Source organism: Equus asinus, chromosome 19 (assembly GCF_041296235.1).
Source record: "Equus asinus isolate D_3611 breed Donkey chromosome 19, EquAss-T2T_v2, whole genome shotgun sequence".
Taxonomy (NCBI): Eukaryota; Metazoa; Chordata; class Mammalia; order Perissodactyla; family Equidae; genus Equus; species Equus asinus.
Genome location: NC_091808.1, coordinates 5292174 through 5316165, shown reverse-complemented (window position 1 = coordinate 5316165; position 23992 = coordinate 5292174). Strand labels below are relative to the sequence as shown.

The following is a 23992-nucleotide window of genomic DNA, read 5'->3' as shown; positions in this document are numbered from 1 at the left end:
ATCATATTTTCCATTTGGTGGGTCCACTATGTCTTCTCTGCAAATTTTCCTCCCATTATTTTTTTTCCATTTCTGTCTCCACAACAAATATTAGCTAAATGCCAGACCCCCAGATTGAGCTGAAGTTTTCTCATGTTTTCCATCTCCCCTTTACCTATTTGCAATATGTTATAGGAGATTTCTTTATCTTCCAGAACTTATCTGGCTTCCAGTCATGTCCATTGATTAGAATTTTAAGAGGGTCATTATCGCTTTTTTTTTTTTTTTGAGCATGCTTTTATTTTCCTAGAGTCTTTTCTTATTTTATATTTGCTCCTTTCCTGTTTTTCCTGGTCACTTTGAGGGAATTTTTTTAGATGTAACATATCCTCAAATATACTAGTGAGTTATTTTTTTCCAAATTCTCTTTTTTCCTCAAAGTTCTGGGGAGCTTTTAAAAAATACAGATTCCTAGTTCCATCCTGGAGGCGAAGAAGAACCAAGAAACTAGTGGTTTTGGAAAATCTTCAGATGAGTCTGATAATTATCCGGGTTTAAGGAAACACGGACTGCTCCTAAGAAGAGGTGGGTAACCTACAGCCCACAGGTCAAAACTGTCCCATTGCACGTTTTGTAAATAAAGTTTTATTGGAACACAGCCCTGCCCATTCAGGTAATATTGTCTATGGCTGTTTTCACACGACAGTGACAATGTTGAATAGAGACCATACGGCCTGCAAAGCCTAAAATGATGATGACGAAGAGGAAGCAAGAGGACGAGGAGGAGAAAGGGGAGAAGTAGGAGGAATGCGGGGGAGGAGAAGGAGATAGCGAAGAAGATGCTTAAAAAAAGGAATCAAAGAAGAAGATGCAGGTATCACTTCTACTGTGCACACTCACTCTACAGAAATAATCTCTTAACCCTTACAAAAATCTGCCAGGCAAGTACTATTTTCATATAACATGATAAACCAGAGAGGTGAATTAACTTTCCCAAATTCACACAGCTGGCAAATAAATGGAAGAGGTAGGAAACAAGCCATAGTTTATCTGAGCCATGCTCTGGGATTTGGGGCAGGATGCCTGAGTTTAAGTCTTGGCTTGGCCACTTGCTACCTCTGTGATTTTGTACAAGGCATCGACTCCCTCAAGGCTCAGTCTCCTCCTCTCTAAGATGGGAACAGCGTTAGGCTGTGAAGACTGAATGGAACCGTCCACGTAAAGCCCTGTCCAGAGCCTGGCACCGACCGTGCGCTCAGAGCATGCTCACATAGGTGTTACTGCGACTTGTCATTGCACCAGGTGCACTGACATCTAATTGGGGACACCCAGGGATGCTAGGGGGCTACCGTATAAAGAAAGTTCAGGGATAAGAGGAAAACATTCAAGTCCATTTCAAAAGCTGCCAAACAAGTATATGACAAAACTCAAATTTTGCCTTATTTACAAAAGACATTAGTAAGATTGTAAATTTAAATCACCAACTTGGAACAAAAGAGATAATCTTTACAGAGTCAATTCATGTCATCTACTAAAATAAATTCCAAATGGATGAAATAGTTAAATGTAACAAGTATGCATGTGCAAACACACACACACACACACTCTCTCTCTCTTAGAAGTACTTATGAACCTCTGGGGGTGTGATTTCTCAACTTGAAACCACAATCGAGATTCTGTTAGAACACAGCATCTGCTTAATGACATAAAGTCAAGGGAAAAAAGATGAAAAGAAAGTCACACATATAATACTTTACAAAAATATGCATTAGAAAGTCTAAGGAAATAAGCCAATTGTCTAAGTTTAGTATGATGAAAAGGTACAACTTTTACTATAGGAAAAATCTCTATAACTACTTTAAAAGAGAATCCAGAATGAGAATCATAGATGATTTTCAAGAACAATGTTACAAATGATCTAAATGGCCTCACTATACGGGCACCCAAAGGAATGCCTTATATTATGTATCTTGTGTCAAAACAGGTGGGAATTTCCCTTACTTAATCATTTAAAAAAGTATCCAATTCTTACATCTTCCAGGTAATGTGTTTTATTCCTAGTGTTTACATTTTAAATGTATGAAATAATAGTTTATAATTCACATAGAGATTTTTATCTAATCTCTCCAACAATTTTTTTAAAATTGACCGTTTTCATGAAGATGTGAAAATGGATCTCTAGGCCAAATGACCCAAATTCACCTCTGAGGAACGTTTTGACGGCCTGTACTAATGTTACGATTCTCTACCAATGAATCACACGATATTGCTTCCCCTCCCATTACATTGTTCTTATGGTAATTTACAGCTGATTTCTTTCATAGACATACAAACTATATTTCAGAAATCTCTCCGCTCTCAGATTTTCCCAATCACCCCATTGACATGGCTCTCTGTCGTGCACATTCTTTCTCTCCATTTCCTTACTCAGTTCACACCCATCTTTGAGGTAGAAATGAGGACATGACTCCCATTGAACAGATGAGGACACCGAGGTCCCATAACGAAATGACTTTCCCAAATCACTCTGCGTTAATGAAGATGCCAGCAACAAGGTTTCCCGATTTTCGGTTCTGTGTTTTTCCTATTACGCCATGCTGTGCTGTTAATATGTGTGTATTCATGCGTGTTTCTTCATATAGCCTTTTTTTGACAAAAATACATTTGGGGTCATTTATAGCTTCATTCTCTAGTTGCTCTTGAATTTAAAGGTTGTAATATATTTAGGTCCTATGTTAATGAGCAGCTTTTCCTTTGGGCTAAAACATCTTTTCCTCTTTGGCAACTTTGGTCATACGGAATTCAAATTCGTTAACTCACCACATAAACAGCAACTCATTTAAAAATAAATTACGAATATTAAAGGGAAATAGAGAACACCATAATATACCATATATTGAAATACATCAGCTGTAGAATAATGCATCTTAATGAAGGCTTCCCATGTGAACAAACCATTATATTTACAAGCTTTCCACAGTTAATGAGCCAGAACTGGATAACAAAACCGACGTTTATGGCAAGGTCCTCTGTCAGCAAAAATATACATATTAATAATTGATGTTGCTGTAAAAAACAGGACACAAGACGATGCTTCCCGGGGTTTGTGGGGAAATAGGACTCCATGGTCCATTAATTTAAAATGCTTATGTAATGTTCGATGGCCTTTGTCTTTAAAAATCCTGGTTCAAATCAGTAAGATAAAATGGACATTCGTCCAAATGAAAATCTGTTCAATCTATCCGTCACAAACACACTCGCAAATGAGTGATGTAACGCTGGCAGCTTTTGAAGAAGCTCGTCGTCTTGGGGGGTTTGGCTTTTTCAGGGTGGTTTCTTGTCACCAAAGGCGAAGATGGAGGAGCCAGGGGAAGGGAGGGCATCCTTCCCAAGCACATGACCGTCTCGCGAGATCTCTTGCTGTCATCAATGCGGAGATGAATTAGCTCTGGGGCACCTCCTGAACACAGCCTGCGTCCGTGTTCTCAGGAGCACGTGGGGGCCGTCTCCGTGAGGTCTCCGGGCTCGCAGCGCACGCTTCCTGCTCTGATTTTGCATGTGGACCGCCTCATGCTGTGGACTGAACTGCTCTTTGGTTGGTGCATTTCAAGATCGCCTGTGTGCATTTCAAGATCGCGTGTGTGCATTTCAAGATCGCGTGTGTGCATTTCAAGATCGCCTGTGTGCATTTCAAGACTGTGTGTGGGCGTGAGGTGGGAGGGGTGGGGAGGAGGCTGTTGCTTAGTTCATGAAAATAACCCATTTTGTTCCATCATTTCATTTCAGAGCAATGTATCTATATCTATCTATGTGTTTATACAAACATACCTCCTCATAAAGATGAACCCAGCGGGAGAAGTGGAAAACAAGATTGTAGGGAGAGCCGGAGCCGATGGTTTTCTCTTGCCCTCTGCTCGTGGTAGTTCTGGGAGGTCTTTATTTTAGGATGCCACAATTTTAGTGGGTGCAAAACTATTAAAGAACAAAAAAATTTTCTAGCCTGTCAAGCCTAACTTCTAAAAATTTTTCAGTAGCTTTAAAAATTTGCTTAATTAGGAGCTGGGCTGCAACAGAGTCTAGTTGAGCTAATTAATCAATTAATTAGTGGTAGAAGTTTAATCTTTTGTGTTCTACTTTCTTTAAAAATGTTCTTAAGTAGACACTTTCAGGGCACTTGTAGTTTGCACGGCACTATTTTAAGTGGTTTATAAAATATTAACTCATTTATTCCTTATAGTAGCCTGATGGGAAGGTGCTGTTATTATCTTCATTTTATATATGAGGAAATCGAGGCACAGAGAGGTCAAGAAACTTGCCCAGGGTCACACAGTCAGGAAGTGGCAGACTGGGACTTTGACCCGAGGCATTTACTTCCGGAATCTCTGCTCTTACCCCCTATGCTTTGCTGTATCTCTCCACTGATAGGTTTCTTCCGGCTTAAAACATTTTGTCTGAAAATGCTTTTTTTAGGGGTATTACAGATTATATATATTTTTAAACATACATTTGTAATTTTAATAGATATTGTTGATCTGCCTTGCAAAAGAGGTTGCACGATTTATTCTCCCCCCGACAATGTACGACAGAGCCCGTTTGTCTACACCTTGCCAACATTGTGACATTAACCTTTTGGATCTTGGCTAACTTACAAAGGTAAAAAATGGCAATTTAATAAGCATTTTTGAGCATCTAAACCCATGATTATAAGCCATTTGAAGAAAAATAATAGCGAACGCTGACCTGGTGCTTCCTGTGTGCAACGTGTCAGACACTATTTTAAAGGCAGCAATTACAGACAGCAGTTTCTCTGAGACTTCACACAAATCTATGAGCTGGGTGCTGTGACCATCTCCATTTTGCATATGGGGAAACTGAGGCCCCAAGAAGTTGAGTCACCACCCACGTTCACGCAGCTACTAAATGGCAGAAGCAGAATCTGAACACGGGCAGGCTGGCTGCAGAGTTCATGGGCTCACAGCCCTCTCCATGCTGCATTAAATGGCTTTGTAATGGGCCCTAATCTGAAATAAATAAGGGCAAATGTCCTGCCATAGGATGTAGATAAAGAAATCCCGGGACCAGGTGATCAAAGGGAGGGTGAGGAAGACAGTTCTTTACATCATTTAATTTCTGATGACCTAGAGACCCGGAACAAGAATAATGCACAATAATAGTGAATAATACTAAGAACAACGCAAAATCAACTAAAGGTTCCCAAAAAACTAGATTGAAAAATCCCATTTAACAGAAAGGGAAATGGTGAATTTTCTTCTTTTTCAAAGCCTCCGAATCAGACTTTTGAAATCACAGCGATGATTCGGAGCGCCCCCCATCGAGCTCTGATCTTCTCACTCCTCCCAGGAGCCTTCCATGCGTACCTGGACCAGGATCAGAGCTTTTCTTGGTTTGCAGCCCTTTTTCTGGTGCAACACACAGAGTGTGTGTGGGGTGGTGTGAGCGGCCCCTGTTGTCTCAGGGACCTTCGGAATTCTCCCCCGGCAGCTGGATAAAGTAGCTGCAAAGAGATCAGACTTTGTGGGCTGTTCCAACTTCACTGCTTTTTGAGAAACCGATTTCAAGTTCATAAATCTGAGTCGCAAACAACAAAGGCCAAGATGTTTTAGATTTTGAAATTGGTGCATGCGTATTTGATGCCACCACTTATTTTGAAATATTTTGTGTTTTCTTACGTAGAAAAGTTATCATACTTGTTGATAGTTTTCCGTTGTATGAAATCACTCCGGTATCGCGACAACTTACTGTAATTTTCCAAGGTGATTCACATCAGCTACCACGTCTTGAAGGCGTCTCTTATTCCAAGCTCCAGGCTAGCCCCTTGACCTATAATCTCTCTTGAAGCCCTTTAACACCTCTTCAAAATAGGCAGCACTCTCCTGCTCTTACAGAAGAAGAAACTGACGCTCAGAGGGCGGCGAATGTGTCACTCAGAGTCCCCCCACTGGCCCATGTGGTCAAGCTGGGCGTGTGTTCCCAGTTGGCCATCCCTGATGCCTGGTTCTTCATCAACATGGCGCAGCAAACCCTTCAGAGCTGGTGCATGCAGACGTGCACTTGTTTCTAAGATGCCGCCTCCCCCCGGGACACTTGGGCAACAGCTCTTTTGCCTTTAAAAAGTAATGTAAAATGAAAACAAAGCAAAATCAAACTCCACGAATCATAGAAAATCCGTTTTTGGAGAGCTAATTTATTTCTAGAAACAATCAAACATCCTTTCGAACCAAATGTAATGAATGACACATGACCAAGGTGGAGGACACACACGGTTTGGGGTTGAAATGAAATCGTGATCGTAAAGAGCGTTTCATTTTGATTCTGTGCTCATCGTGGCTTTGCCAGCAGTTCCCAAAGAGGAGCCCACGAATTCGGAGGGCACCAGAAGCACAGGACACCGCGTGCACCGCCTCCCCAGATGGAGCCTCGGAAGGGAGACGCCTCTTGGAGTGCGCACAGGGCACCCGAGCTCCTCCCTGGTGTTATTTGCATAAGAAAGAAGTCTGATTTGTTGACCAAAAACAATCTAGAATATAGCTTGTTTCATGTTAGCATTCTCAAGTGAGCACGGTTTTACGGTGTTCTGAGGACTCAGCTGATGCATTTCAAAGTGACGGCTCTCCCTCCTTCATAAGCCTCCCCCAGTGTTATTATAATGCAAACACTGATAGCTTCAGGGGAACATAAAATATACGGTGGTCATGAATGTAGGACAAATTATTTCAAAGGGATCCACAGAGCAAAATGTATTACATTCATTAAGTTTCCTTCTACTTGATCCACTCCATTGGCTCTGCCACTTAAAGTAACTGCACATGAATTTTTAGAGGACTGTTTATTTTCCTTTGTAGATTTTTAGAATATAAATATTTAAAATGGGCAGTATCAAAAAAAATAGTGTCTATGACAATGGTCAAGGAAACATTTGGTCAGAAATTGAAGGTATAAGGATGTCTCTTGTTCTGATTCTGGTTTCAGTTACCAAATCGTCGTTCCTGGAAAGATGCCAGGCTTCCCATAAAGATAGAAATACTATTTTGATCAGATAAGTCAATGGTTTATACATTGGCATGATGTAACAAGATGAAATAATGGAAAAATGAAATTTTAAAATGAGTAGACAATATCTTAGTTAGTGGTAGAGTGGAAAATATATTCAGTTGAAACATTTCACGGATTTGGGGAAATGGATTTTTATGGTTATCAGCCAGAGAACAGAAAATATCATTCTTTTAAAAATTGAATCCATATTTTTCTCAATGGTGTAAAATTTCAATAGAACACATAATACCCAGAAAAGACGTCCTTGGAAAAAAAGCAGACTGGAGAAAGTCACATTTAATACAAAACAGACAAGTTGTTCTCTTTGCACACGCTGTACTGCTGGAAAATTAATTTTACATGAGCTGAGCAGATATAAACTACAAAGTAAAACTAGAAAAATGACAGTAGAAAACATGTAATTCTATCTGTACTATTATCAAGGTAAGCTATTAAGACTTTAGGATGAAAAAATAGCATTTGGCCATACCCTAAGTTTCTGGCATGGACACACAATAGACGTTCAGTAAACGTAGTCTGAGAGATTAAATGGAAATTGTTGAATCAAACTGCTGCATTAGCAGCAAAATTTCACGTTAAACTTCAATTATCCTAGATTGAATCTTCTGCTAGTTTACTTTTTTTTTTTTGAGGAAGATTAGCCCTGAGCTAACATCCACCACCAATCCTCCTCTTTTTGCTGAGGAAGACTGGCCCTGAGCTAAGATCCGTGCCCATCTTCCTCTACTTTATATGTGGGATGCTGCCACAGCATGGCTTCATAAGCAGTGCATAGGTTTGCACCCGGGATCCGAACCAGCGAACCCCAGGCCGCCAAGGCAGAGCGCACGAACTTAACCACTATGCCACAGGCAGGCCCCTAGTTTACTTTTTAAAGTAGAAAATTGGAGAGAACCATTGTTTTTATCATTACATCTCATATCTGTTTGCTTCTTAAGGGTGGCACGGAGAAACCATTTTGTCTCACTCCCTATGTACCTATCTATACACACTAAACAATTTGGAGATCTGAGGAGAAAAAGTTGATAATATTCCATGGCCATTTGCTTTTATTTTAAATGTGTGCTTTTTCCCAATTTAGGAAGTAAAATTTAAACCTTTTGGAAAATACAATTAGAGACCAAAAAAAAAAATCTTCCAAAAGTTCCCACGTTAAAAAAATGAACACTAGGGGCCGGCCCCGTGTGTATCAGCTAACTTTGCATGCTCTGCTTTGGTGGCCTGGGGTTTGCTGGTTCGGATACTCGGCATGGACCTAGCATCACTCATCAAGCCATGCTGCGTCAGCATCCCACATAAAATAGAGGAAGATTGGCACAGATGTCAGCTCAGGGCCAATCTTCCTCACAAACAATAAAGACAAAAAGAACACTATTTAAACTTGGTATGTTTCCTTTCTTTTGTATGTGCATGGATGTGTGTACACATTTAGTTGAAATCATATTATATGTGTAATTCTAAATCCTGAATTTTCACTTTGAGCATTTTTATGTCATCAAAATTTCGTCATCGACATACTTTTCAGTGGTGGCATATTACTACATTAATGTAGGCCCACCATAAATTATATAACTACAAACCTACTCTAGAACTGGTTCTCTCTCATTTTTCATTATTAAGAAGGACGTTCTAGGAAACTTCTACACACATAAATCTCTATTTCTGATGATTTCCTTAAAATAGAAATAGAATTTGGGGGTGGGTGTAGACAAATATTTTAATGATCTTGGTGCATCTTGCTAACGGTCTTTTAGGAAGGCTGACTCGATTTAACTCATCATGTAAGAGAATGAGCATCTCGTTATACTTGTCAATAATTATAACTTGAAAAAACTGTTTTTGCTAATAAGACACAACTTACCCTATTTCACCTATTCTAAGATGCATATCTTTCACAGTTGAACATGTCTGAAATTAGGGATGGATGTGTATTACAATCAAGGATGTTATTTTTGGTCTCTTTGACAGCGTTTTGTTTCTTTAAAGGCAAATACAAACACGATGCATCTTAGAATAGACATTGTAGATTAATGAAATATAGTATCATTTAATTTTTCTTCTTTTGGTGAGGAAGATTGGCCCTGAGCTGTGCCAATATTTCTGTATTTTGTATGTGGGACACCGCCACAGTGTGGCTTGAGGAGCGGTACGAAGGTCTGCACCCAGGATCCGAACCTGTGAACCTGGGCTGCCGAAGCAGAGCGCACAAACTTCACCACCACACCACTGGGCCAGCCCCTCAAGATCTTTCTTAAATCATATATGCTACTCCAGTACGATTTATCATGTTTTTTAAGACAAGAAAGCCTAGATGTCACAGATGAGACTGTAGAAACACACGGGCAGTGATGAGATGCCCCTTCACCAGGAAACTATGCTCTTCCAAGTGTCTAGAGCCCGGAGTTGAATTCCTTCCTCAGGCAAAATAACTCACACTTTCAGTCCTGTGCCGACACCAGAGTTGATGCACAGAGCCCTCACCTGCAGGTGGAGCCGTCCAGGATGAGGGGCCAAAGGAAAACAAAAGCTATTCCAAAACGAAATGTGTTACCATGTCATATGTCATTCAGAACGTGCCATTACAAAACTGATGAAAATTAGATAGCAACACCCTGAATGTGGGACTAAATTATATTTTTCTATATTTAATAATACCAAGATCTTTTAATTTATTTTGAATCCTAAAATCTGAGAAAATAAAATTTAATATTTTTATACAAGAAGACCTGATAAAAATAATGTCCTAAATGGACATGTTTCTGGTTGACGACAGAACAGAGGGATATACTGTGCTCACTGTCGGGTCGTATCAGCTACATACTGGTGACCAACCACTTGATTCCCGTCTCTGAAGGCGGGAAGATGGGGCTGGCCCGGTGGCATAGTGGTTGAGTGTACGTGCTCTGCTTCAGTGGCCTGGGGTTCGCAGGTTCCGGTCCCAGGTGTGGACCAAGCACCGCTTGTCAAGCCACGCTGTGGTGGTGTCCCACGTAAAATAGAGGAAGATGGGCAGAGATGTTAGCTCAGTGACAATCTTCCTCAGCAAAAAGAGGAAGATTGGCAACAGATGTTAGCTCTGGGCCACTCTTCCTCACACACACACACACACACACACACACACAAAGTCAGAAGAGGGAATGTGGTATTAGAAAATAAAACTTGAACAGAAACAGAAAAGAATAATATGAAGAAAACTATACCATAACATTGGTAAAAAAGTATAAATTGCATTTATTTTTTTCATTTCTTACATTATTCTCTGAGTATCTTTACTGTAACGAATAGAAGGAAAAGGAAAAATTGTATCTGATTTTTGTCTTGGTGAGATATACATTTGATAATAAATACGAAGAACTGGGAAAATGCATTATGAATTGACTATTACTTAGTCTCAAAGTTTCAATTTAAAAAGCTACAGACAAATTGTTTAAGCCATGATTCGTATCTTTTTCTTGTCTCCTATAATTTTGAATATGTATTTTATCTATAACTTTTTATAGACATAAAATACCTGTTTATTGTAGAAAGATGTAAGACTAGGCAGAAGAATAAAAATAAGACCGTGGCGTTCACATTTCACATTTTGCAGGATGTAGAGAAATGCTAACACATCACTTCTTAACTGTTTCTGGGCACCACTCTCTGAGAATTACGAAACTACACTGATATGAATATTTATAGATTGTAAACTTTGCTCACATTTGCTTTTTCTTAGCAAGGAAATTCCAAGGGTTGGGATTACAGGGCAGAAAAGCTGTAAGTGTTTTAAATGTTTGTAATGAGACAAACTGGCCTCAGAAAGCGGGGTGGGGAATTCAACCCTCATGAGCTGTCCCTGGGTCCTCATCCAAACTGGGGATCATCATTATTGATTCTCTTCTCCTTTATTAGTATAGACTTCTAGAAACGGCTGTGGTTTCTTTCCTGGACCTGTGCTGCAGTCCTGGACTCATTCTAGCCCACCTTCCTTGCCCGTTCCCTGGCAGTGGTCGCACCTGCATCGTGGTCTCAAGGTTCTCCCTGCCTTCTCAAGCCCCTCCTTTATTCTTCATAGACCTGCTCCTAAGAAATCTCTTGCATGTCTCATTCCATCGTGGCATCTGCTTCTCACAGGACCCGAACAAACACAGGGACCTTGAAAATCTTTGCAGCATTTGCTACAGTGATTGGTTTATTAATTTTTTTAATTTTTGTTTTTTGAGGAAGATCAGCCCTGAGCTAACATCCATGCCCATCTTCCTCTATTTTATACGTGGGACTCTGCCACAGCATGGCTCCTTAAGAGGTGCGTAGGTCCACACCTGGGATCTGAACTGGCAAACCCTGGGCTGCTGAAGTGGAGTGTGTGAAGTTAACCACTATGCCACTGGGCCAGCCCCATGATTGGTTTATTTGGGTATTTTTTTTACCTCTTTGGTCCATTTTGATATTTATACTTCCCTAGATAATCTTCTCCATTCACAATATTTTCTAATTTATTACCATAGTTATTTATGATACTATCTAATAGTGTTTTTTTAATTTATGAGTATATGATGTATTTGTGTTTCTTCTTTTCTTTCTTTCCTTTTTTTTTTTTTTTTGGTGAGGAAGATTGGCCCTGAGCTAACATCTGTTGCCAATCTCTCTCTCTCTTTTTTTTCTCCCCAAAGCCTCAATACATAGTTGTACATCCTAGTTGTAGGTCACTCTAGTTCTTCTGTGTGGGACGCCACCACAGCGTGGCTTGATGAGTGGTGTGTAGGTCCATGCCCAGGATCCAAAGCGGTAAGCCCCGGGCCACTGATGTGGAGCGTGTGAACTTAACCACTCTGCCAAGGGGCCAGCCCCTTCTTCTTTTCTTGATTAGCCTCACCAGAGCTCTGGGTGTGATTAGCATTTTCAAAGACTCAGTCATTGTCTTTATCAGTGTTACTGTTTCCATATTTTTGCCATGCATTAAATATGGGGCCCCAAGCAGTGTAGCTCACTCCAACACACCTTAACTCAACACTGTAACAGATCCTATAGACTTGCTTTTATTTATTTTTTTTAAAAAAATTACAATGTCCTCAATGTCCTCTAATGAAACCTGAGCAAGTCAAAAAACAAGGCCCCCCAAGACATGGCCGCCATCCTTGGCGGTAATTAGCTTTGAAGAGAGATGGTGTAGGGGGAGTCAAGGGCTGCCTTCAGATACCTGAAGGGTTGTCATGTGACAGGGGGACCAGACAGGCTCTGAGCTACCATGGGGGACAGAAGGACAGGGCGTCTGTGGTCATTTGAATGAAAGGAGGAAGCTTCTAACATGAAGCAGAATGGGCGGCCCTGGGACGCAGGGGGTCTGTGTCTGGGGGGCTCAGGCAGAGGACAAACCAGCCTCCTCGGAGGCCTTGGACTTGATCATACAGACGATGCAGCAAACTCCTTTGCCCAGAAAGAGACTTTAACATGGTCCCAAATCATCTCCACCTCCTGGTGCTCACACCCTCATGTGAGCCTCTGCCCGAGTCAGGGTGGACCCTGCGACTTGCTTCTAACCCGTCTGAAAAGGGCAGAGGTGATGGGTCCCCACCTCCACGATCATTTGCGTAAGATTGTAAGCAGCCCCTCTGTCCCTTGGTGGCTTTGTAAAACTTTTACCTCTTAATTATTTTACTATTATATATGCCCTTGAGATGATGATGATTATTATTATATTGCAGTCACATTTGTTTATAACACTGTGTATGGGTATTTATCCAAAGAACATGAAAACGCTAATTTGAAAAGATCTATGCACCCCTATGTTCATTGCAGCATTATTCACAATAGCCAAGACGTGGAAGCAACCCAAGTGCCCATCGATGGATGAGTGGCTAATGAAGATGTGGTATATATACACAATGGAATACTACTCAGCCATAAAAAAGACAAAATCGTGCCATGTGCAATAACATGGATGGACCTTGAGGGTGTTATGCTAAGCAAAATAAGTCAGACAGGGAAAGGCAAATACTGTATGACTTCACTCATATGTGGAAGATAAACAAACATAGAGATATGGAGAACAGATTGGTGGTTACCGAGGGGAAGGGGGTGGGGGGAGGGGGGAAGGGGTAAAGGGCCACATATGTGTGGTCCCATTTATAATTGCAACAAAAAGAACAAAATACCTAGGAATAAATTTAACCAGGGAAGTGAAAGACCTATACACTGAAAACTATAAGACATTACTGAAAGAAATAATGACATAAAGAAATGGAAAGAGATTCCATGCTCATAGATTAGAAAAATAAACACAGCTAAAATGCCCATACTACCTAAAGCAATCTACAGATTCAATGCCATCCCAATCAGAATCCCAATGACATTCTTCACGGAAATAGAACAAAGAATCCTAAAATTTATATGGAACAACAAAAGACCCTGAATAGCCAAAGCAATCCTGAGAAAAAAGAACAAAGCTGGAGGCATCACAATCCCTGACTTCAAAGCATACTACAAAGCTACAGTAATGAAAACAGGATGGTACTGGTACAAAACAGGTGCACAGATTAATGGAACAGAATTGAAAGCCCAGAAATAAAACCACACATCTGTGCACAGCTAATCTTCGACAAAGGAGCCAAGAACGTACAATGGAGAAAGCAAAGTGTCTTCAATAGATGGTGTTGGGAAAACTGGACAGAGACATGCAAAAGGATGAAAGTAGACCATTACACAACACACAAAAGTTAACTCAAAATGGATTAAAGGCTTGAATGTAAGTCCCTTGCTGGCTTTGATGAAGCAAGTTGCAATATGAGAGGCCCACATGGAGCCGGGGGCCAACTCCAGCTAACAACTAGCAAAAACCTTCGGCCTTCAGGCTCACAGCCCACCTGGACTGAATCCTGCCAACAACCACACAAGCTTGGCAGTGGACCCTTCCCCAGGCGAGCCCCAGGGGAGGCCCCAGCCCCAGCCCCAGCCTTGTAGGACCCTGAGCAGAAAGCGTCAGCTAAGCCCAGACTCCTGACTCACAGACACTGAGATAAACTGAGTTTAAAAGGTTGTTTCAGCTGCTGAGTTTGTGGTAATCCTGTTACACAGCGATCAGTCACGAATAGACCCTTTCAACCCTGATTCAGTAATCGGCAGGGCGATCACCCCCAACATGGCAGCCCTATCAGGGCAAACCCATTCTCACGCCCACAGACACTAACACAGGAAAGTGGCCTGCTGACGTCGGCCAGGAAGAGCGTGTTGGGAGCAGCTCCCAGCTTGTTTCCACACTCAGAGCAGCCCGCACATTCTAACAGAGACGTGCAAATGGACACGCCCGTGCTCTCCTGGATCCCCCCCGGGGCAGGCTGCTGTGTAACACAGGTGAGCCATTCTCTTAAATCACTGGTCATTTATTTTCCTTTCCTTTCCTTTCTTTCCTCAAAAACGCTCTAAGGCAGACACAAGTCTTACAGATTCTGTTGTCTTGCATAAGAAAACTAGATGCCTAAGAAAACTGTCTGGAAGAAAACTTACCATACCCAGGAAGACCATCTCCTCTTCTCTCTCTCTCTCGGTTTTCTTATTTTGGTGGAAACCTCGCCACACCTAAAAAACAAACACATAGTTGCTTATTTAACACATTAAAACAATAAAGAATATGTGGTCCTACCGTTTCTCCCATATAAACTGCACATTCTAAATGATACAATGACTATGCAGTCCGGGCGGTGCACACGTGTGTGTGGATGGAGTATTTTTGATTCTGGGATCACAGGCAAAATTTTTGAAGAAAGAATGAATCACGGAAATGGCCTGTGCTGCTGTCTAAGGACCTAGCTGTGGACCTCAAGTGGGGCCTCGTCCTGCACCACTGTGCTGATCACGGGGGACCAGAGGCAGTCCCGTCCACCCAGGGACCATGTAGCATCCACGCTCGCCCAAGACCCTGGCAGGAAACTTGTCAACCCCAGAGCCCACCGCTGACCCGGCAACAGCCTCACACCTGTTAGGAGGCTGTGATCAAAAAGACAAGAGATAAGAGGTGTTGGCGAGGTTGTGGAGGAAAGGGAACCCTTGTGCACTGTTGGCGGGAATGGAAATTGATGCAGCCACCATGGAAAACAGCATGGAGGTTCCTCAAAAAAAAAAATTGAAAATAGAACTGCCACATGACCAGCAATCTCACTTCTGGGTCTATATCCAAAGCAAATGAAATCAGGATCTCAAAGAGATATCTACACCCCCATGTTCACTGCAGCATTATTCACAACAGCCAAGACATGGAAACAACCTAAGTGTCTGTTGATGGATGAATGGGTAAAGAAAATGTGGTACATCCATACAGTGGAATACTATTCAGCCCTGAAAAAGAAAGAAATCCTGCCATTTGCGACAACATGGATGCATTTTGGGGGCATTATGCTAAGTGAAATGAGTCATACAGAGAAAGACAAATACTGCATGATCTCACTTATATGTGGAATCTAAACATGCTGAACCTATAGAAACAGAGAGTAGATTTGTGGTTGCCAGGGGCTGGGGGTTGAGGGAAATGGGGAAATGTGGTCAAAGGTAGAAATCTCCAATTATGAGACGAGTAAGTGCTGGGGACCTAACGTACAGCATGGTGACTACAGTTAACAATACTGTCTTGTATACCTGAAAGTTGCTAAGAGTTAATGATCTTAAATGTTCTCACTGTAAGAAAAATGGTAACTATGTGAGGTGGCGCATGTGTTACTTGACCTTACTGTGGTAATCATTTGGCAATATATCCATATATCAAATGAGGTACGTCTTAAACTTACACAATGTTATCTGCCAAATATGCCTCAATAAAGCTGGGATAAAAAGAAATGACCTAGGGGCTGGCCTGGTGGCACAGCAATTAAGTTCGTACATTCTGCTTTGGCAGCCTGGGGTTTGCCGGTTTGGATCCCTGGTGTGGACCTACACACCGCTTGGCAAGCCATGCTGTGGCAGCATCCCTCATATAAAGTAGAGGAAGATGGGCACAGATGTTAGCTCACGGCCAGTCTTCCTCAGCAAAAAGAGGAGGATTGGTGGCAGATGTTAGCTCAGGGCTAATCTTCCTCAAAAAAAAAAAAAAAAAAGAAATGACCTATAATTCTCATTAGTGGGATTCCCCTACCTGGGTTTCTTTAAGAGAAACTTCTAGATGGCAGCAGTGTGGGGCTAGAGCTAATGGTGGCACTTCATGGTTTTAGAAGGAAAGTTTCTTCTGTAATGTGGGGAAACAGAACACAGTAACATGCAAGAATTTTACAACTAAAACTGTGAACTCAGATGCCTGTATAAAACTTCGCATCCCACAGAGACTTGACCGAAAACACTCTCTTATATGTCTCTCCTCCCCACTCCCCCCACTCCCATTTAAACACAACTAGGAACAAAAGTCCTGATCCTCTGACAATGTTTTATGTCCGCATACTTGCTTTCTCTCTAACCTAATTCTCCTTTGTGTCACGTTGCCATTTTCTGCATTTTCCCATAAGCAACTTAACCTCCATTGAGAAAAGATGGGATACAAGTCAATGGTGCTTCTCTGACAGAGCGAAGGAAACCTCCAGCCCACTGCTAGAAGGAATGTTGGGGTTCTGGTTATTAGTGATGGTTGCTGGGACTTTTGCAAATGGTACACACTTTGCAAGCTAGCAGGTGTTAACTGTTGCTCCCCTTCTATAAATATGTCTGTCTATAAATGTGTTTTTAAAAATTCATCAAGGTATTATATCCTCACTGAATTTCTTCTTCTTTTTTTTTGGTGAGGAAGATTGGCCCTGAGCTAATATCTGTTGCCAATCTTCTTCTTTTTGCTCCAGGAAGATTGTTGCTGAGCTAACATCCGTTCTCATCTTCCTCTATTTTGTATGTGGGATGCTGCCACAGTATGGCTTGATGGTGCATAGGTCTGCACGTGGGATCCAACACCATGAACCCCGGGCTGCCAAAGTGGAGCACGTAAATTTAACGACTAAGCCACCAGGCCAGCCCCCGTGCTTTCCAACAGTTATCAACGATCTTTAAAAATACTTGAATAAAATGCCCTGCGTTTGATACCTATTTATGACAGAATGGAAGAAACACGACCAAGCCTAGTTAACGGTTTCCCCACGGTAGGAGCAGCATCGCTCTGGAATTTAACCCGGTTCTCCTAAAGGTAGGACTTTGGAATTTTCAGTTTCGCAGCGCACTCCCGACCGCGGTACGTAGATTTCTAGCGGCGTCAAGACATCTTGCCCCCCAGCTCTGAGCGCCACACATTCGCACCTTCTGAATACACACTGCGGCAGCCTCCTCGTCTGGGACTCTCTCGCCAAGCAACCTGGCTTGCTTTGCCCTGTACTCTTGAAGGAAGATCTGCTTCATGAACATGGCTCGGAGGCGACCCTGCCGAGCCCTCTCTGCCATCTGGATCACCTTAATTGCCTCTTCTATGGGGATACCCTTGACAGAGTATTTCTGTAAAAAACATTTAAGGTCAATCAGTGTTTAAACACGTCAACGGCATCAGCTGACCCCAGAAATATCACAAACTTATTTCCGGCCCCACCTGAAGAGTCCCCAAATTGTGGATAAAGAGCATCATACGAATCATTTTTCCCATGAATTACGTATATTTTGATGATATACCGTGCTCCTACCGTGGTTCCATATTTAAGGATCTCCTAAGCTTTCTTCCACCATTCCAAACAAAATACTAATTAGCTCCACCCTATTTTAGGTTGGCAGAAAAATTATACTAGGAGTGCCAATAAAATGGACCCAATAAAACTCGGAACTGCTATCAATGTTTCCTTAACTTAACAGTAGAAACATATAAATTAAAAACACATCTCTAATATGAGAATTTAAAATGTAAAATACACATGAAGTGAAATGCTGACTTTAAAGTCAATTGCAGAATGAACTAGTGAATATGACTAACGTTAAAATCATTTTAGAGATATTTAACTTTGCCACGTGTCTTCCAGCACCTACAAATTTGCTTTTTAAAATAGCCAAACGTGATGGGTACTACTAAGACGGAGAAAAATCAGGCTCGTGGAGTAAAATGATGTCTTTGGAGACCTCAGGTGGGGTTTGTGGAGGCAAAGTCAGGCGAGGGGATGCGCCATTTTTGGAGGGAAGAGGGACGAAAGCAAGGTTGCTGGGGTCAGAGGCCGTGAGCTCTGAGTGGGCTCAGGCGTGAGACTCTCTGTTGTCCCCGGAGAGAGGGAGAAGCTGTGCATGTGGCCTGGCTGGGCAGAGCCTCATGCATGGATGGAGGCAGAAGAGAGAGGCCATTTGAATCAGAAAACACCCAAGCACAGGCTGATTCCTTTTCTAGGCCTCAGAGGGTAACGATGGCCACCATCTCAGGATGCACTGAGGTCCCAAGAGGCCATTTGAATCAGAAGACACTCAAGCACAGGCTGAGTCCTTTTCTAGGCCTCAGAGGGTAACGATGGCCACCATCTCAGGATGCACTGAGGTCCCAAGAGGCCATTTGAATCAGAAGACACCCAAGCACAGGCTGAGTCCTTTTCCAGGCCTCACAGGGCAGCGGTGGCCACCATCTCAGGATGCACTGAGGTCCCAAGAGGCCATTTGGATCAGAAGACACCCAAGCACAGGCTGAGTCCTTTTCCAGGCCTCAGAGGGCAGCGGTGGCTACCATCTCAGGATGTACTGAGGCTGCTCCAATTCAACACCTGGGCCACGGCTTCCCAGGATGATCGCCTCTCTGTCTAACGGGAGGCGGGAGGCACAGGAAGGAGCAAGAAGGGACATTTACTGAGAGCTGACAGAGGCCAGCTGCTTTCACATACCTTCCCATCAAATTCACAGAGCAACCTCCATGGCAGGAATTTATTGTGACCACTTAAGAAGCCTGAGGCTCAGGGAAGGGAAATAGCTTCCATAGGCTCCCCGGGTTGGGAAGGGTGGAGCCAACCTGAACAGAGGCAGACCCTCTTTCTCCTGGAGCTTCCACCGCTCCTCAGTGAGGCCCCTGGGCTCCTTGGGAGGAAGTTCTTTCACACAACAACCCCTTGGAGTTTCACTTTCAGTGAGATCTCATCGCTCCAAATTTGCGACAAGCACGCCTGTCCTATGATGCACTTTGCATGTTCGAGTGGAATGACTGCCTTTCTCCTATTAAATCAGACAATGTACCTAAAAGCACCAAAGCATATCATATCGCAGGTGCGCGGCAAACGTTAGTTACTGTTGTACTTATTTCCTTGAGATTCCATGCTGTCATTCTGAAAATAATTACAGCCCTTCCTGACTACTTCCCAGGGGTTTGGGGTAGTCTACTCAATAGGACAAAGATTTCTGGACATCGATGGAGGCCCCAAGAGGAAGTATTAAGCGTCACAAATGTAGGTGTGGATGATAATTTTCCCTATCAAATTCTTCTCGGGGTCTATATTGCATATATCTTCAAGAAATAAGCAGCTTAAGGAGAGAGCAGGGGTCCAGTAAGACATCGAAGGGCATGGGAAAGTCACACGGATGCCCAGGGGTCGTTGACCAGAGCCCCGTGTTTTGCTGAGCATGAGGCATCTGAAATAGAGACGGGGCGGAGAGGAGCAGCTCCACCTGAGGAAGCAAGCAGAGCTGGCCAGGGTGGGACACTGAGTGAGGGAAGCAGGACACATCCCTGTGGCGGACCCCACACAAACAAAGAGGGACCGGGGCAGGGGGAGGGAGGAGAAACAGCAGAGAGGATGTTTTAGGGTTTTCCTGTAGTGTGTACGATGTAATCTCCCTTCTCCACTGCCACTATAAAATCTTCAGCGAATTCTGCACTGTTTGTCAATGCCTTGTGCCAGGGGATGCCTGTGGGGAACTCAGTGAAGTGCTGAGTGAGTGCTGTGTCTGACTGATGCATGGACTGAAGGCACAGACACAGAAGTCCAGTGGTGAAAGGATGGCCAGAGGACCCCCAGGCGAGTCAGCCTGGAAATCTCCTTCACGCATGTCTAACGTAGAAGGGCCAGTCACTCGGGAGAGGTGCAGGAGGGAGAGGTGGCTTGAGTTAGGCGGGTCAGGAAAGGTTTCTTGCGGGATGCTGCGTGAAGTTGGGCTCTGAAGAATGAGTACCATTTCGACAGGCTGGGATGCAGAGAGAAGAGCAAGCCCTCTAGGCAGCATGCAGCATGCCTATGCAAAACGGGAGACAGCACGGGGCTGGCTAAGGCAGTGCGTGCACCTGGCCTGTTTCCCGTGCCAGGCAGACAGGGCACTTCCTGCTCCCTCCTCCCACCATTCTGGATGCCCTTGGAATCTTCCTTAACATTGTGACCCAGACTGGCAGTACCCAACGGGGCCCATCTGTAGGCAGACCACATGCCAGTTTACCCTGTGCATGTGGGGCTGCACGTGCGCCTCAGCAGTTACTCATAGCGCCCTTTCACTCTGACTTGTTCCAGGTGTGACGGTCCACTGCTTCCTTACAGCTTGGGTCACGAGGACCAGCCAGCGGCGTGAGGCACTGATTGCGTAGGCAATGAGGGTCACCGAGATGCATAAGCAGACTTGTCAGAAGATTGATACGGCAGTGCCCTGTGGAAAGGACTGGAAGAAAAAGACTGCCCACTGGGAGGCCCCATGGGAATGACAGCGAGGCTCCAGGAGAAGGTACTGAGCATCAGAACTAAGACAGCTGTGAAGACGGGAAGAAGGTGGAGCTGCACAAATATTGGGGATAAAGGAGATACGGGGCGGGGGAACCCACTGGATTCTGCTCTCGGCTTTCCCAGGCCGGCGGGGGGCGGGGAGGTGGCGGTCTTTAAGGATTTTTTTCCCCTTTTCCCTGCAGACAGTCCATTTGAGGTGATCCACGTGTTACTCAACTTGAAGTTATAAAAGGTCAATAGGGGAAGTAACTTTTGAGTTCCTAGTAAGTTATCTCAGCATTCAATTACTTTATATGAACAACGTTCTGCTTGTGACTTTAGGTGAATTTGAGATGAAAAATTGAACTGACTCATAATCTACCCAATCTTAGAGATAGTGCTTTAATCAACAAAGTATTAAGCTTTGATCTGTATTTCCAAAGTTCTTGAAAAATAATGGTTATGAATCATCAAAAACACATCCCAAAGTTCGGCAACTTCTTACAAACTCAATAATAACGGGGGAAGGGTCCCGCTGTTCTCACGGTGAAAAGACTACTTGTTTCTCACACAATTAAGAGTAGCAGAGAAAGGAGGTTTTATAGATTAGGGAATAATGTTTGTTAAAATGATATACAAACCGTGTCAGTTACATCTAATCCACTGGTGGCTAATATTTGAGCAAGGATTTTCTCTCTCTCTTTTATGACATCCATCTTCTCCTTCAAAAAATACTTGGGTATCGGAATATCTAATTGTTGCTAGAAAAGAGAAAGAACAAACGAAAGGGCATTTTTGTCACAATTGCAGGACTCAGATCTATTTAAAAGACACTGTAAGGATGTGTCCATCAAAGGGACTCCCTTGACTTCTCATCGTCTTTAAGGGATGATGAAGCCAGTGGAGTAAGGAGAATTCGTTATCACTAAGGAGACACAAATACAGTCAAAAGGGAAAATCATAACCATGTTGCTTATTTTAATCATTACTCTAAAACTTCCATAATTCCTATCAGTTAGGCCTCAATTAACCAACTTCCTTAAAGAAATATAATATCATCTCAGCCTCCCTAAAATAATAATGCAGATTAGGATAGCAAAGTCTGGAGCTGTAGAGATCTCTGAACTAAACCTAATAATTTACCATTAAATCATTTATCATCATCTATCATCAACTATTTGTATGTAAATGGTCACAATTTTTTTCTAATTAATTCGGTTTTATTTTTACCTAAATTATGCCATTACAAAAGTTATTTACTAAATTAATTGGCTTCATTAGGAAACTTGCTTTTGACACCAGAAATATAAACTTCTGTTCTTCGCTTGTATATATTACCAAATATTTCAAATTAGTGGAGGTCAAAGGAATATTTACCAGTTCAAGTTAAAAAACCAAGAGTGTAGAAGTGTTATTCAAGGATATGGGTGAACCCTTGGCCAACCCATGGAGACACACAGTCGTAGATACCCCATCAGTCACTTCTAGGCGCCTTCTGGTAGACCAGTTGACCAGGGAAAGCTAAGCGGCTCATCCTCAGGGTCGGCTTCCCTGTTCCCATTCTGGTGTGACTCCCCACACTGTTCTCCCAAACAGGTAATTTTGAACAGGCTTTCCCTTAAACGAGCATTATAGCATAAAGGGGTGTCTTTTCAGGGCTGGGTGGGATGGTGTCCCTGGGAATTCCGGGAGGCGGCAATAGTTGTTTTTGGAACCCAAAACTTTCTCCAGCCAATGGAGTGTTTGGGGTGAACTTCAAGCGAGCCTCCAGGGTCCGGGGGGTGAGTGTGGCCTGGGGATGGAAGACAGTCCGAGGAGGATGATGACACTTTTATTTAACGCTGTCATTTTATTTATTAATAAGCGTGTTCGAGTGTTGTACTTTTCTAACTTTGAAGACGAAACTTCACGGACGTGGCTCCATCTGGTGTGTTTAGGACCATAAAATTATAATTAGGATTTTGAAGGTGAAGAAACAGAGCAATTGAGAATGGAAGAGAGGGGAAGACAGACGTCAGCTGCTCTGGGCTGGCTGCTGGTTCTCCATCCACGATGTATTTTACGTCCACCCCAGACACCTTAGGGTTTCCCATTCTCGATGGGGTGGAATCAAGGAAACTTCCGGTGGCAGAGAAACTGCCCCTACATGTTTCTCTACATCAGGGGATCTGTTAGGGGAGGCTCCTTATCTGGCAGGTTACAGAAACAGTCTTCTGGCTGGTTTTGCCAAGAGGGCACATGGATGGAAGGATTTGGGAGCTCGTGGAACCAGAGCTGGAACACAGCTGAATGTCTGTGAGCAAAGAGTTGTGTCTAGGGATGAAGATGCCCTTCGGGACTCGGCCAGGTATTTCTGCTCCTCTTGGTGCGTCTGCTTTGTTCTCCCTCTCTTTCTCTCTGAAGAGCATTCTTCTAAGCAAACAAAGTCTCCAGCTACTTGCCAGTTTGGGAGACGGCAGTTCAGACCCTGAGATAGAAACTGGTCTCCCTCTCTCTCCTGGCTTCAGAACCTCTCAGGGAAGGGCTGGCTGGTGCAGCCACCAAGATGCCCATCCTTGAGCGCCAATCAGCTGTGGTCAGGGTGTGGGTCATACTGTACAGATAGCTGGGTGCTGGCGCAACCAAATATAGGGGAGCTGCCGGCTGTGTGGGTGACAGCCACCGAGGCCCAGGCACAGAGGATGCTGGTTGGTGGGGCTTCCATCCTGAAATGCAGAAGTGGGCTGCACAGGAGTTCCCAGAGGCTGGTACACTTGTGTCTGCCTGGCCAGAGCACTGTTTACGGAGTCCATGCTGCTGCTGTTGGACACACCCTCTGACCACCCGGACCTCAGTGCCGGCACATGGCTCAATCTGCACCTTCTAGGGCTGGTGGAAAACATGGCTGATGGTCTCCTACCATGAAGGCCTCCTGGAGGACGCTGCTCATTCATCATCCCTCTCAACGCTCAGTGGCCCCATTGCTTCGGGAACAATTGCACGGCCTTCAAGAAGAGGACCCAGCCACAGCAGCGGGGCTGGCTGAAGCAGTATGAAAAACAGGAAAAAAACTGAAAGGGCCCACCATACAAATTTCATCAACTTCTTATTCCCTGCATTTAGGAATATTATTTAATATTCTTGGAATTAAATTAGTAAATTTAATATTACTTTATTGCCTAAATTTAGGAATATGACTTAATGACTATTTATTTCACATTTATCCTAAGTTGTTCTTGCTATTTTCACACGGGTGAATAAAAGCACACTGACCTAAAAAATCTAGCGGTTTAATCCATGCTCTTATAAATGAATGCACAAAACATGGATGTCCTGGAATGATCTTCAACATTTTCACTCATTTCTGTTAGTTTCTTTAATGCCTT

At 43.2% G+C, this 23992-nt stretch overlaps 1 protein-coding gene across 2 annotated transcripts in view; it reads right to left on the bottom strand.

The window, feature by feature from the left end:
- Nucleotides 1-23992, bottom strand: part of IQCA1 (IQ motif containing with AAA domain 1) — a 154880-nt gene that overhangs the window by 118970 nt on the left and 11918 nt on the right. For both annotated transcript variants that reach the window (XM_014862589.3, XM_070489334.1), the window contains exons 3-5: nt 21269-21388; nt 17293-17484; nt 14536-14607 (exon numbers count right to left, since the gene is read on the bottom strand). In XM_014862589.3, coding sequence (XP_014718075.1) covers nt 14536-14607; nt 17293-17484; nt 21269-21388 — 384 coding nt within the window. The remainder of the gene's footprint in view (nt 1-14535; nt 14608-17292; nt 17485-21268; nt 21389-23992) is intronic.